The following is a 13,407-nucleotide window of genomic DNA, read 5'->3' as shown; positions in this document are numbered from 1 at the left end:
TCACTATACCCCTATGCTGTCTTAATGGTGTTACTTTTTTTTTTTTTTTAATTTTTTTAACGTTTATTTATTTTTGAGACAGAGAGAGACAGAGCATGAACAGGGGAGGGGCAGAGAGAGAGGGAGACACAGAATCTGAAATGGGCTCCAGGCTCTGAGCTGTCAGCACAGAGCCCGACGCGGGGCTCGAACTCCCGGACCGCGAGATCATGACCTGAGCCGAAGTCGGACGCTTAACCGACTGAGCCACCCAGGTGCCCCAATGGTGTTACTTTTTATGTTGTCTCTTGTGTTTCTTTACATTGTTTAGCCTTTGAGTGCAGGGACCATGTGTCTTGGGTGATAGGACTAACCTTGCAGACTGAGATACTATGTAAATGTTTGAAGAGGAGAGCGGAATTACTAATACAAGTCATAACAGATAGGAATTCAGAAAAGGGGGAGTTAAAAGTGATTGAGAGAGAGCTGAGTGGTAGGAATTGTCTCCAAAATAAGAATTATGGGAGAAAGCTGGTTCAGTAAGGTCAGGCCATGGGGAAATTTTATTCCTGGCTGGAGTAGTGGAGGATTGCCAAGTTGAGAATAACGGGAGTGTGGATGAGCAGGCTGAGTTGTGACCTCTATTTTAGAGAGGCTCGGTCCTGTCTCGGCCCTCAGGAACCATGGTTAAGCAATGTATGTCATCAGCTCTACAGGTATGTCATCAGTTATTCTGGCTGAATCGGAAAGGTGGCAAAGTGAATCCCTCTTGAGACTATTGTCCACTGTTCCCATCACAGATATCTTGTTTACCTTTCTTTGCTCCTTGGAAAATGGGATTTTTCAGGGAACCCAGCTGTGGAATCCCCATCTCAGTAATAGATCTTTGGTTTTTTTTTACCTTGCTTCCTCAGGGAGCTACTGTTCTGAAATGTGACCTTTGTTTTCTTTCCAGCCCTCTCAAAACTTTTTTCTGTCTTTCAATTTTTCAACTTTTTATTAGCATGAGTGGAGGAGAGGGGCAGAGGAAGGGAGAGAGAGAGTATCTTAAGTAGGTTCCGTGTTCAGCACAGAACCCAACATAGGGCTCGATCCCACGACCCTGGGATCATGACCTGAGCCGAAATCAAGGGTCAGATGCTCAACCGACTGAGCCACCCAGGCGCCCCTCAAAACATTTCTTATTGCCAGGGACCTGTGTCATTTCTGCTTCTTCTCCCAAGATTGGGTCCTCTCTCCTGAGTTTGAGATTACGTGATGCTACAGGTTACCGTTCTCCAACCTTTACTGATTGCCATTGCCACACAGTCTTCCTTAGGTAGTAAGGTATGGAAAGATCGAGATGTATGTCAAAGAAAGTGACTTTTGACAGATTAACCTTCTTTAGAACGTGAGACTCGTCAAGACAGGCACTGGAGTTCAGCTGGTCCTCTTGTTGGGAAGTAAGTAGAAAGAGACTTCTTGTGAGGTCTACAATGTTCTCCGTGATGAAGTTTCTTTCAAAATCCCTTTTCCATTTATTCAGTGCTGTTCATTTGTCTTTAAGTGACAAGTGTTTTCTGGGATGCTGTAGGCTAGGAAAATGAGGTCTGTTTAAGTCTCCTTCTTTTGAAGCTTAGGAGATGACTTAGGTCATAGATGCTGTCAACTTGAAGAGATCAAGAGAAAATGGTATATTAGCTTTCCCTTAGTTTTGATCTTCCTCTTGCCTGAGCAGATGGAGATCTAGACTAGGGGTCGGCAAACTTTTTCTGTAAAGATCCAGATAGTAAATATTTGTAGCTTCGTGAGCTATATGGTTTCTGTTGCAGCTGTTCAGTTCTGCCATTGTAGTGAAAGCAGCCTTAGACACTATGTAAATGATGAGTGTGGCTGTGTTTCAATAGAACTTTATAAAAACATGCTGTTGGCCAAATCTGGCCAGCCTTTTTTTTTTAACCTCCATCCCAACCCCAAGCTAAGAACGGTTTTCTACATTTTTAAAGTGGTTACATTTCACATATCTTGATTTGGCCACTTGGCTCATAAACCCTAAAATATTTAGCATCTGGCCCTTCACGAAAAAGTTTACCAACTCCTGATCTAGATCATAAACTTCTTCCTACTCTGTCTTCTCAGCATCCGGAATAGGGATTGGCAAGAATCGGAGTTGTGGGAAGTCTGGTAACTCAACCGTGTAGAAAAGAGACTGAAAATTCCTTCATGCGAGTCAAAACAAAAACTTTGATCTCCATTCAAAAAGTACTCATCAAGCCCTTATTTCTAACACTGTACCCAGAGCTGCGGACAGAGTGCCCGCCAGCTGTCTAGTGGGGCAGCCCCTGCCCAAGTGTTGGCTCCTTGAAGGCAGAGCAGGTTTAGCGCCAGCTCGTAATCACCTCACAGGATGGGGTATTCAGAGAGTGACCTGTGACTAACCACCACACGCCCTCTCCCGTGCAGTTGCTCTCCCCCAGGAGACACCTGTCTTCACCCCTCTACCCTGTCTTTATTTTTCCTGTGGACAAGCACACACTCTTCTCATTCCAAGGATTCTGTGAAGTCACTAAGGGAACATAGGTAAGGGTAACAAAGACTAAAAAATCAGCAGATTCACTGAGGAGGGCACCTGTTGGGATGAGCACTGGGCGTTGTATGGAAACCAATTTGACAATACATTCACACAAAAAAATGAATAAACATTAAAATTTTTAAAAATCAGCACATTCTCATAGTAGTGGAACCTCATGTGTAGTTTCTGACTGCTTCCGTAAAACGTACACAAATTGCCTTACTCTTTTCGAAGAAGCTTGCCGGGATGCCTTCCACCCCCATTTCTGTCCCACTTTCAGTAATGCTTTATGGGCACTTTTCTTTATGGAAAGGTAGTATAGTGACATAGTTAAGGTCACCTGGTTCAAGTTCTGGCTCTGTCGCTAACTAGCCTTTTCGACCTTGGCTGTGTTACTTGGCTTTTTCACTTATAGAACCGGGATTGTCAGTGTGTATCTCCTACGTGTTGTAAGGATTAAGATAGATGGAGAACAATGGGGTAGCACAGAGTAAACTCAACACTTTTAGCCATTAATAGTGATAGTTCTTCCCAGGCTTAAGATGTAGTGATGCCTGAAAAACCACCAAGGCACAACAGCTCATGGTCAGTTTGCATCTTTTAAACCCTCCAGATTGGGGAGCGCCTGGTTTTCCCAGCCGTGGCCCTGCCTGTGTTGATCCCTTTGTGCATTTTCTCACACTGGTCCCTTCTGTGCTGCTCAGAGGTATATCTGGAGGCACCTGGGTGGCTCAGGTGGTTAAACATCTGACTCTTGATTTCAGCTTATGTCATGATCTCATGGTTCACGAATTCGAGCCCTGCATTTGGCTCTGAACTCAGGCTCTGCACTGACAGCGTGGATCCTGCTTGGGATTCTCTCTCCCTCTCTGCCCCTCCCTGCTTGCACACACATGTGCATATACTCTCTCTCTCTCTCTCTCTCTTTCTCTTTCTCTCTCTCTCTCTCAAATAAGTAAAAAACTTTGAGAAGTATATCTGGAGTATGGAATTCCAGTAGGTCATGGAATAAGAGAATGGCACTTCTGTAGTGTCTGCTTTTAGGTTTTAGGACTAATTCTTTAACACATACTTATGGAGAAAAATTGAGAGTTCTAGCCATTCCCCTCATGCATTTACGTCATTTAAGAGTTAGAGAAGTGGGCCCCTAAGTGGCTCGGTTGAGCGACTGACTTCGTCTCAGGTCGTGATCCCGCATTTGTGAGTCCAAGCCCCACCTCAGGCTCTCTGCTGTCAGTGTGGAGCCCACTTCAGATCCTCTGTCTCCCTCTCTCTCTGCCCTCCCCTACTCGTGCTCTCTCTCTCTCTCTCAAAAATAAATATTTAAAAAAAAAGAACAAGAGAGGTTAGAGTTAAAAGAGCAAGTTGTGATTCTATTGAGCCTTTTGCTTATTATGGGCTATTTACCTGTGTATGTATATTTCCATTTCTTAAAAAAGCTGATATTTTGTTTTGTTATTGCCCTGGCTTGACACAATGTTTTTCTCTTTTGTGCTGTGATTTAATTGGTCGTGTTTATGGGAAGAAAATGCCAAAATGACATGATCTTAGGAAATCTGAAAAGGTGCCAGAAAATGTTTTCTAATATTTTCTATTTTTTTTTGTATGTTCTCTTTAGGCCTGGCTTACACGTTTCAGCAATAGGTAGCTAAACAGAAATAAAGTCTGTTTTGCCGCTGGTCTTAGAAAAGTTAAAAAAAAAAAAAAAAAAAAGAACAAGTTGTGAAGTGAAAAGTAGTCCGTGAAAGAAGGGTGTTAGGGCAGATCTGTACACTCTTGAAAGCTTGTGAAACATGTGAATCACCTCCACTCGATCTTGAACCAGGTCCTACAGGGCATGCCTTTTTCAGCATTTCGGGCTTGATATGACAACATTTGGTAACCTGAGTAAGGGGCAAAAGCTACAGATGCCCAAACAGGGACTTGAACCCTGGACCCTCAGTTTAAAAGTCGGATTCTCTACTGACTGAACTGTCTGAATGCTGTAGGACGTGACTTAGTGCGAGAGCAGGGTCTGTCTTATTCCCAAACTTCTTTTCTGTCTCCAGAAGTGGATTTGCTGACCAAGGAGCTAGAGGACTTTGAGATGAAGAAAGCTGCTGCTCGCGCTGTCACCGGTGTCCTTGCCTCTCACCCCAACAGTACTGATGCCCACATTATCAACCTCTCCCTCACCTTTCATGGTCAAGAGCTGCTCAGTGACACCAAACTGGAATTAAACTCAGGCCGTCGTTATGGCCTCATTGGCTTAAATGGAATTGGTGAGGCCCTTGGAAGGCGAGGTGGGAGGTGTCTCTCCTTGGCTCGTCTGTCACTCAGCAAGTATTTACTTAGCACCAGCTATATGCAAAGCAAGGAGTTTACAGTATGGGTGGGAGACCACATATGTCCAGGGAAAAGGAACTAGCAGTACAGAGCAGTGTGTGGTAAGTAACACGTGAGCAGTTACAGACAGTAGGTGCTGGAGAAGTGGGCGGGAGGGGCAGGAATGGTGGTGTGCGAGGCCGCTGTAGGCGAACTGACTTCACGCAGGAGGGGTGGGACAAGAATTGGAGGAAGGTTGGAAAGGTAGCCCGGGGCGGGGGGTGGTGGGGGTGACTGGTAGTAGGATTTGAACAAATGAAAGGAAGGAAGGGAGGAAGGAAGGTGCTCCACAAAATGGTGAGGTCGTGGTTTGGCTGGAGTGGAGGAGCTGATGCAGGGGAATGACAGGCAGAACTGTGCCGAGTGTCCTCTGCCCACTCTCTGCTTGCCCTTCTCAGGAAAGTCCATGCTGCTCTCTGCTATTGGGAAACGGGAAGTGCCCATCCCCGAGCACATTGACATCTACCATCTGACTCGGGAAATGCCCCCTAGTGACAAGACACCCTTGCAGTGTGTGATGGAAGTCGACACGGAGCGGGCCATGCTGGAGAGGGAGGCTGAGCGGCTGGCTCACGAGGATGGTAGGGCTCCTGACTTGGGACGGGGGGTTGGGGGGTGGGCTTCCTCCCAGGAAAGGCCCGGGGAGCCTCACGAGCCATATGCCGCCCACAGCGGAGTGTGAGAAGCTCATGGAGCTCTACGAGCGACTGGAGGAGCTGGATGCTGACAAGGCGGAGATGAGGGCTTCGCGGATCTTGCATGGACTGGGTTTCACGCCTGCCATGCAGCGCAAGAAGCTGAAAGACTTCAGTGGGGGCTGGAGAATGAGGGTTGCCCTCGCCAGGTGAGTTCCTTTCTCCTTCTCTACCCTCTGTAGTTGCCCATTTCCTTCAGGGTTGGATGCTCACTCCAGTGGAACTGTGTAGAACAGAGGTCAGGGGTCAGTAAGTGCCAGACGAGACACGACATCAACAGTGTGAAGGAGGGGTGGTATGCGTGGGCTAAGGCGCGAGCCTCCTGGCCGAAGTGACTATTGTTGGATCTCTGGCACAGTGTTTAGGAATCCTAGGATCAGCCTTGGGTAAAATGGTAGACTGGGTCCATTTCTTCTTTCTTCCTGACTCCCATCCTATCCTTTTTTGTATTTCAGTCCTTCTAATTGTTGCTGCATAAAGATAAAATATTAGACAGCTGTTAAGCGATCTTTCCTTATCCCCCTGTGAGCTGGACCCAGAGTGAGTTTGTGTAGACCATCATTCCCTCAGCAGTCCCCCCAGAAAGTCCCCAGTGAAGTAGGTGGTTCCCTCACTCCACTGTTCTCTGCCAAGTGAATTGGTGACACTTGCTGCTTTAGCAAAGCTGCCTGCGTGTGCTTTGGAGCCGAGAGCAGTGGTTCCACGTGCAAGGATTAGCCACCTCCGTTCATCTAGGGAGCTGCAGAGGTACAGATTTCCTAGCCTCTTCTTCATATCTCTGTGGTTGGAATACTGGAATTTGGTGCCCATAAATTTTATTTCTAAAAATCTCTGCAGTGCGGTGACTGCAGATGTGGGAACCAGTGCTGTCCCCTTGCGTCACCTGTCTTGAGATTCCATCTAAGAAAAGAACATTTTTTGCCCTCCTTGCTAAAGGCTGGCAACCCCATCGATTTAACTTGAATGCTATTTTGCTTTAGCAGTTTATCTCCTCTATCCTTTTGTCTTCCTGACGGTCACCAACTTCAGCGTGAAAGACCTGCGGACTCGTAAGGACTTTTACAACCTTATCTTCAAACTGCACCATCCCTCTGCTTCTCAGCCCTGTTTTCTGCCCTTTCATCTCAGCTCTTCAACTTTCGTTTCTCTCCTCATTCTCCCCTTTCCTCTCAGGTGTAGAACCTAGAATTGGTTTCAGGACTCAAGCCAGGCCTGACCAGGGTTGCAGGTAGCAGGCAAGGCCCCTCCTGCGTAGCGCCCATTAGACTGAAGGGGCTCTGTTTCCTCTCCTGTCCTTCAGAGCCCTCTTCATTCGGCCCTTCATGCTGCTGCTGGACGAGCCCACCAACCACCTGGACCTCGATGCTTGTGTGTGGTTGGAAGAAGAATTAAAGACGTAAGGGGGTAGGGATGGGGTTGGGAATGGGCAGGTCCTGAAGGGTGAGTTGAGCAATCTAAAGGAAATGGGTGCCTGGAAACCGCAGTGATGCTAGAGCAATGAGAAAATGAACTGACGCGAGGTCGGGTGAAGGCCAGGTTGAAAAAGTAGTAAGCACCTTTAGGGGAGACCATTTGGTTTGATTCTTTTTTTTTAGCCTGAAATGTGTGAAGTTTTTTAACTTTCTGGTTCTTCCATTTAAAATACGACACCTTTATTAAAGACTGTATTTTTCTCTTAACCGTATTTATATGCGTCATATAAAGAAAGGATTCCCACTTAAGATCATGATGCAGTAGCAAAGGAAACCTAGCTGATGTGGCAAGGGTCCTTGTATGGCTGCAGCACTGAATAACCCGGAATACTGTACCGACTCTGAGGGAAGGCTTTTAGCGGTCTCTGCAGTGACTGGTACCTTTCAAAAAGAGGACTACAGTGATTTTTATTGCGCCTGTTCCAGTTCTTCCCACCCACAGTATTACATACATTTATGGATATGTTTGTGTACATATGCTTGTTTTTACCATCATTGTTAAGCTACCATCTCCATTCTGCTGAAAATTAGAACGGAAGATGGAGAAAACTCAGACTGAAAGGGGTCAAGGTGTCGTTCCAGGTAGATGGTGCACTGGCGGCCTAGGTGGTTGCTGAGAGCCGGGAATTGGCCGTTAAATCTAATGGGGGCTCAGGATGGGAAAGGATGAAGGTTTTCTGGGCCTTTCAGCTCCCCTGCTGTGGACCGTCACAGTTTGGAGCACCTTCCTGACTGGTTCTCTGGCTTTGCAGTTTTAAGCGCATCCTGGTCCTCGTCTCCCATTCCCAGGACTTTCTGAATGGTGTCTGCACCAACATCATTCACATGCACAACAAGAAACTGAAGTATTACACGGTGAGTAGGCCCCAGCGTCTGCACAGCAACCTCAGCGCTTACCAGTTCCTTGAAGGTCTCCTTTAAAAAAAAACAAAACAGACTTAGCAGCCCTTTTCTACCTATTGCTATAAAAAGATGTGAACAAGGAGTCCTGCCGCTTGTTCTATTTTAGTCTCAAAGTAGTTGCTCTCAGGTTGTAGGCCATTGATTGGCAGCCTGTGTACGTGATGTGTGTGCCTTATGGTAAAGAGGTTGACTTTGCATGGTGCCCAGGCAGGCCCTGCCGATCCCCGCCTTCTTGAATGACTGCTTAACTCTGCTTTGTGACAGCCCATTTACCTCTCTTTCTGTGAAGACTGGGAGTCTGGATCTCAACAGCCCACTTGTCTGCCTTGCCTTTTCATTATTCGTATTTAAAAAAAAGAAAAAATAGGAGTCCTTTTCATTCGTAGTTATACTCACTGTGGGAGTATTAATAATTTCTCATATAGTCTTCCAGAGATTTTATGTGTACTTGCACGGATTTGTAGAAAATTTTGTGTATACACATCACAGCTGTAATGTTAATAATCACTCTCTTCTGTAGGTTGCTTTTACATTTTAATATATCTTGCGCCGCTTTTCATATGAATAGTTATAGATCCATCTCATGCTTTTCAGTAATTGCATAATATTTCATTGTGTAGCTATCCACTCCTTTATTTGTCAGACCCTTTCTGATGAATATTTAGGTTGAGTCCAGTTCTTTGCAGATAGAAACCATGGCAGTCCAATTGTGCAGAATTTGCTAGGTCCTAAATCTGATTGGTCCGCTGTCTTCCTTCCTGGGCGCTGTTTCTGTAGCCTGCATGGGGCTTGAGCGTCTAAGGGTGGGGAGTAGTAGGAGGTCCTCTTGGAAGGCTGTGAGCCTCGTGATGTCCGTGTGACGGTTGTGATCAGGGCTACTGCTGGTGCTGTGGGTGTCTTTACGGCTAACCTGAGGATTGGATCTGGAGCCCTGCTCCGGCTAAGCTAAGAGTGAGAGGCACACAAATGGAAAGACTTCAGGTTCTAGGTTAGGGTTTACTTTGCCAACGTCCTTCCTCTTTCCCTACTGCACAGTCTTCTAGCCAGGGCCAAGTCCGATGCCATCTCGCATCCCCCTAAACCCTGAGAACCCGGGACCGAGGCTAAAACTGCCTGCCTTACCTGGCATACTTCTCTTCAGGGTAATTATGATCAGTATGTGAAGACACGGCTGGAGTTGGAAGAGAACCAGATGAAGAGGTTTCACTGGGAGCAAGATCAGATCGCACACATGAAGGTAGGGCAGCTGTAGATGAGCTCACGTTCTGGTGGAGAGTCGGGGGAAGGTACGTGGGGAGTTCGGGGTGCCGGGTGTCAGGAAGACGTTGTCGTCAGCATCTACCCCGCATTTAAGGAGAGTTGCTTGATACCTGCCCCTGCTCCAAGCGCCCTTTCTGGTCTCTTTCAGAACTACATCGCTAGGTTTGGTCATGGCAGCGCCAAGCTGGCCCGGCAAGCCCAGAGCAAGGAGAAAACGCTACAGAAAATGATGGCATCAGGACTGACAGAAAGGGTCGTGAGTGACAAGGTGGGGTCCGAGCGAGTGGAGTTAGTGCCCGAGGTGAGGTGGAGGAGACATGATCTAACCGGAAAATGTCCTCTCCTTCTCCTAGACCCTGTCATTTTATTTCCCACCGTGTGGCAAGATTCCTCCGCCTGTCATCATGGTGCAGAACGTGAGCTTCAAGTATACAAAAGACGGGGTGAGTCCTCCTGTGTGGTTGGGAGGCTGGGACACATTTTACAAGATAAGCGTCAACAGGTTGGGAGAGTCTCCGGTTCTTTGCTCAGCACACCTGCTAACCCGTGTGGTGCACGGGATTTTTCAGGCATAGCAGCTTAGGTGCCTCATCCAGGGACTTGAGTGGCCCCTCTTCAAGTACTTGGAAAACTGCTCAGCTGAGATGGCGGGTGGAGGCAGTGGGTTGGGGTCTGCTCTGAGAGCTTTCTCCCTCCTCCATACTCCCGCCTACTCCGGTGGCGATGGGGGACATGACAGGGCTAATCTGCCAGCCAGATTGATTGATTGGTAACCTAACCTCATATTCATCTCTCTCATCCACTCAGCCCTGCATCTACAACAATCTAGAATTTGGTATCGATCTCGATACACGAGTGGCTCTGGTGGGGCCCAATGGAGCAGGGAAATCAACTCTTCTGAAGCTGCTAACCGGAGAGGTATGGTGCCAGGCTGGGGCATGGGACTTCCAAGAGTAGGTGCTTACTGTGTCTGAGGAGGGAAGGTGTGAGGGGCTTCTCGGAGGCCCTCAAGGCGCCTGAGTGCCTTGGTGGTGAGTGAGCCAGCTTCTGGGGTGGGGGATGTTGTCATTGGCAGTGCTGAGATTTGGAGCTGTTTTCTCGAAGAGAGGGAGGGAGGGGAGTGTGTGTGTGTGTGTGTGTGTGTGTGTGTGTGTGTGAGTGAGAGAGAGAGAGAGGCACATGCATGTGCCTCAACATTTTTCTGTTTTCAGCTAGAGCATCTCGAGGAAATCTGTGCGTCGAGAGCCGTGTTTTTGTTTTAGAAAACCCATGTTGTACATATATATGAGTCCTTTGTTTTACTGGTGGTACCTTCTGTAGTAGACCGTGTTGTATGTATCTTTGCCTCTCTTGAGAACATCTGTTTCAGTATATCTTCCTAAATATTTTTAGAGTGGCCAGAATAGCAGTCTATGAGGTAGTGATGTAGATTCTATTTGGAAGTTCTGAGTCTTGTTCAGTGAACATATGTTTATTTCCCTACTCTGTCTGTGTCTGCTTCTCACCGAGTTTCTCTTTCTGTGTGCTTATCTTTCCACCTAATACTCTTTTCTTTCTAGCTACTACCCACAGACGGGATGATCCGAAAACACTCTCATGTCAAGATAGGGCGTTACCATCAGGTACGGGCCTTGGGGTCCGGGGAGATGCCCAGGGTGTGGAAAGGGGGCTGCATGTGACCAAGTCAGCTTTTGCCTGCTTCTCCCGGAATCTTGAACAGGTGCCTGGGTAGAGGTGGAGAGTTACTCAGCAGTTAACCCAGCGAGGTTCCTTTTGAAGTGGGACACCAGTCACATCTGAGTGGATTCCTTTTTTCCTGTAGCATTTACAAGAGCAGCTGGACTTAGACCTCTCACCTTTGGAGTACATGATGAAGTGCTACCCAGAGATCAAGGAGAAGGAAGAAATGAGGAAGATCATCGGACGATATGGTCTCACTGGGAAGCAGCAGGTCAGCAGAGGGGGATGTGGGGGAACAGCGCCAGATAACTGGGAGATTGTGGCTACACGGCCAGGGTGCACTGCCCTGGCGACCCAAGTTCGGGAGCTGTCCCAAAAGTCTCTTTCTTTTTCTTTCTTTTTTTTTTTTTTAAAGTAGGCTCCATGCCCAATGTGGAGCTTGAACTCACAACCCTGAGATTGAGATTCAAGTGTTCTACTGAAAAGTCTCTTCCTTTGATTCTAGCGTCTGAAAGAACCTGCTAGCTTTCCTTTGGCCTAGGTGTATGTATTGGAGTATTCAGGTCTCATTATGAGGAAGGAGCAGGGATAGCATCCCAGTCTCTGACATGCCTTCGCCCCAGACTAGCAAGATAAACCAGAATGCTTGAGGGGGAGGGAAATTGAAACCTAGAAAACGAGTTCCTGGACTCAGATCTCGATTGGGGTCCACCACATTGTTCCACTTAGTTACGATTTAAGTGCCAAGGGAGAGCGAGAGGTGGGGCCTGAGTAGCAAGGGCTTCCGGCTTCCACATTTATCCCTTACGGGCCTTGAGAGACTGGTACCATCTCACTGTGATCTTGGGTCTTCCTTTTTGTAGAATTGTGGCAGTATTAATGGAGAAGCAGCGGGGGGAAAGTGAGTCATGCTCTTGGTGGGAGTAACACCAGGTTCCGTAAATGTCGCGGTTCCACGCAGGTGAGCCCGATCCGGAACCTGTCTGATGGGCAGAAGTGCCGTGTGTGTCTGGCCTGGCTGGCCTGGCAGAACCCCCACATGCTCTTCCTGGATGAGCCCACTAATCACCTGGACATTGAGACCATCGACGCCCTGGCCGATGCCATCAACGAGTTTGAGGGTGGTATGATGCTGGTCAGCCATGATTTCAGACTCATTCAGCAGGTGAGGCCCCCGGCTGGAGTGGAAATCAGAGAGGAGGGCGGCCAGGAGATGGTTGGATAGGACACAGTCATGGCATGTGGAGGGCACTTAATATGTGTTATTGGATTTGGGAAAAGGGCTCAGGGTGTAGACAGGGTGATGAGGACCAGATTTTATGGCTCTTTGAAAAACTGAGAAAGCCTTAATGGAAAACTTTCATTTTTTCAGTAGCTATTTGGAGACATCAGCCTACTTGGCATTTGGCAATGTTAGCCAGAATTGGCGAGGGAGTTGGGTAGAGGATAGGGTGCTTTTACTACCGTCTCAAGATTCTTCAGCATAGAAGTAGTATTATACTAAGGAGGATTTGGACTAGAGGGCTACCACCAGTCATTGGTGGAAAGGCCGCTGGTCATTTCTCTGCAGCTTTGGGAAAGATGGGATAGAGAACAGGAAGCTGCGGGCGAGGCCTCTAAACAGTTCTAGGCCCTGCCGGGGAGCTGGAAATCAGGAGACAGAGCAGGTTGTGGCTTGGAAGGCTCCAAACCTGCTGGTTACGGTACCCCTGGGTTAGGCATCCCAGAGAACAGAGAGACAGTGGAACTGTGAGCCGCATACGGGACTGGGCGGTGGAGGTTTCTTCCTGGAGTTCCTCTGACAGTGGTCTTCTGGGCAGGGATGGGGAGAGTGCTGGCCAGGAGGATTGAGCCTCAGATTTCCTTTCTAGGTTGCACAGGAAATCTGGGTCTGTGAGAAGCAGACAATCACCAAGTGGCCTGGAGACATCCTGGCCTACAAGGAGCACCTCAAGTCCAAGCTGGTGGGCGAGGAGCCCCAGCTCACCAGGAGGACCCACAATGTGTGAGCCCCTGCCCGGGCTGGGCTGGGCCTCTGGGGCCACACTCCTGCATTGCTGCAATACCGCTCCCCAGCCCCTCCCCTGTCCCCACCTGCCTTAGCTGCACTCTGTGATCTTATCTACAGCTGGACAGTACCTGTCCGTTTCCTGTCCTTGCAGTTACTTTTGTCCATGTCTGGACTCGGCTGGCTGTTCTGCCAGCTCCTTGCTGGTTACTGACCTGATGGTGATGCAGCCAGAGGCACCTGAGGGTTAGCCCAAGGGCCCACATCCTGGGTTGGCCTGTGAAAGAGCTTAGGGTCCTCGTTTTCTGGGTTTTGGTGATGTTGGAGGAATACCCCCCAGCCCACCGCCCCCATTCCTTTCCGCTTCTGGTTTGGAGCTGTGGACCAGGGCTTTAGTCCTGGTCGGTTTTTAAATAATTATTTAACAGTGTAACTTTTAGACCTGCGTGACATCTACCAAGTGTCCAATAAAGAAAGAAGAAGCCATGGTCCCTA

General features: G+C 48.1%; 1 protein-coding gene and 1 long non-coding RNA gene across 3 annotated transcripts in view; one reads left to right on the top strand and one right to left on the bottom strand.

Moving 5' to 3' along the window:
* Positions 1–3,466, bottom strand: part of LOC122488543 — a 20,070-nt gene extending 16,604 nt beyond the window's left edge. Inside the window, exon 1 of the long non-coding RNA XR_006298637.1 lies at positions 3,436–3,466. This is a non-coding gene — a long non-coding RNA (uncharacterized LOC122488543). The remainder of the gene's footprint in view (positions 1–3,435) is intronic.
* ABCF2 (ATP binding cassette subfamily F member 2) overlaps positions 1–13,407 on the top strand; it is a 15,304-nt gene extending 1,897 nt beyond the window's left edge. For both annotated transcript variants that reach the window (XM_043589950.1, XM_043589951.1), the window contains exons 3-15: positions 4,579–4,791; positions 5,293–5,475; positions 5,567–5,738; positions 6,890–6,985; positions 7,814–7,916; positions 9,106–9,201; positions 9,373–9,492; positions 9,578–9,667; positions 10,032–10,142; positions 10,784–10,846; positions 11,047–11,175; positions 11,866–12,069; positions 12,776–13,407. In XM_043589950.1, the coding sequence (XP_043445885.1) occupies positions 4,579–4,791; positions 5,293–5,475; positions 5,567–5,738; positions 6,890–6,985; positions 7,814–7,916; positions 9,106–9,201; positions 9,373–9,492; positions 9,578–9,667; positions 10,032–10,142; positions 10,784–10,846; positions 11,047–11,175; positions 11,866–12,069; positions 12,776–12,913 (1,718 nt within the window). In that variant the 3' untranslated portion in view covers positions 12,914–13,407. The remainder of the gene's footprint in view (positions 1–4,578; positions 4,792–5,292; positions 5,476–5,566; positions 5,739–6,889; positions 6,986–7,813; positions 7,917–9,105; positions 9,202–9,372; positions 9,493–9,577; positions 9,668–10,031; positions 10,143–10,783; positions 10,847–11,046; positions 11,176–11,865; positions 12,070–12,775) is intronic.

Source organism: Prionailurus bengalensis, chromosome A2 (genome assembly GCF_016509475.1).
Source record: "Prionailurus bengalensis isolate Pbe53 chromosome A2, Fcat_Pben_1.1_paternal_pri, whole genome shotgun sequence".
Lineage (NCBI taxonomy): Eukaryota > Metazoa > Chordata > Mammalia > Carnivora > Felidae > Prionailurus > Prionailurus bengalensis.
This window is presented reverse-complemented; position numbering and strand designations above follow the sequence as displayed.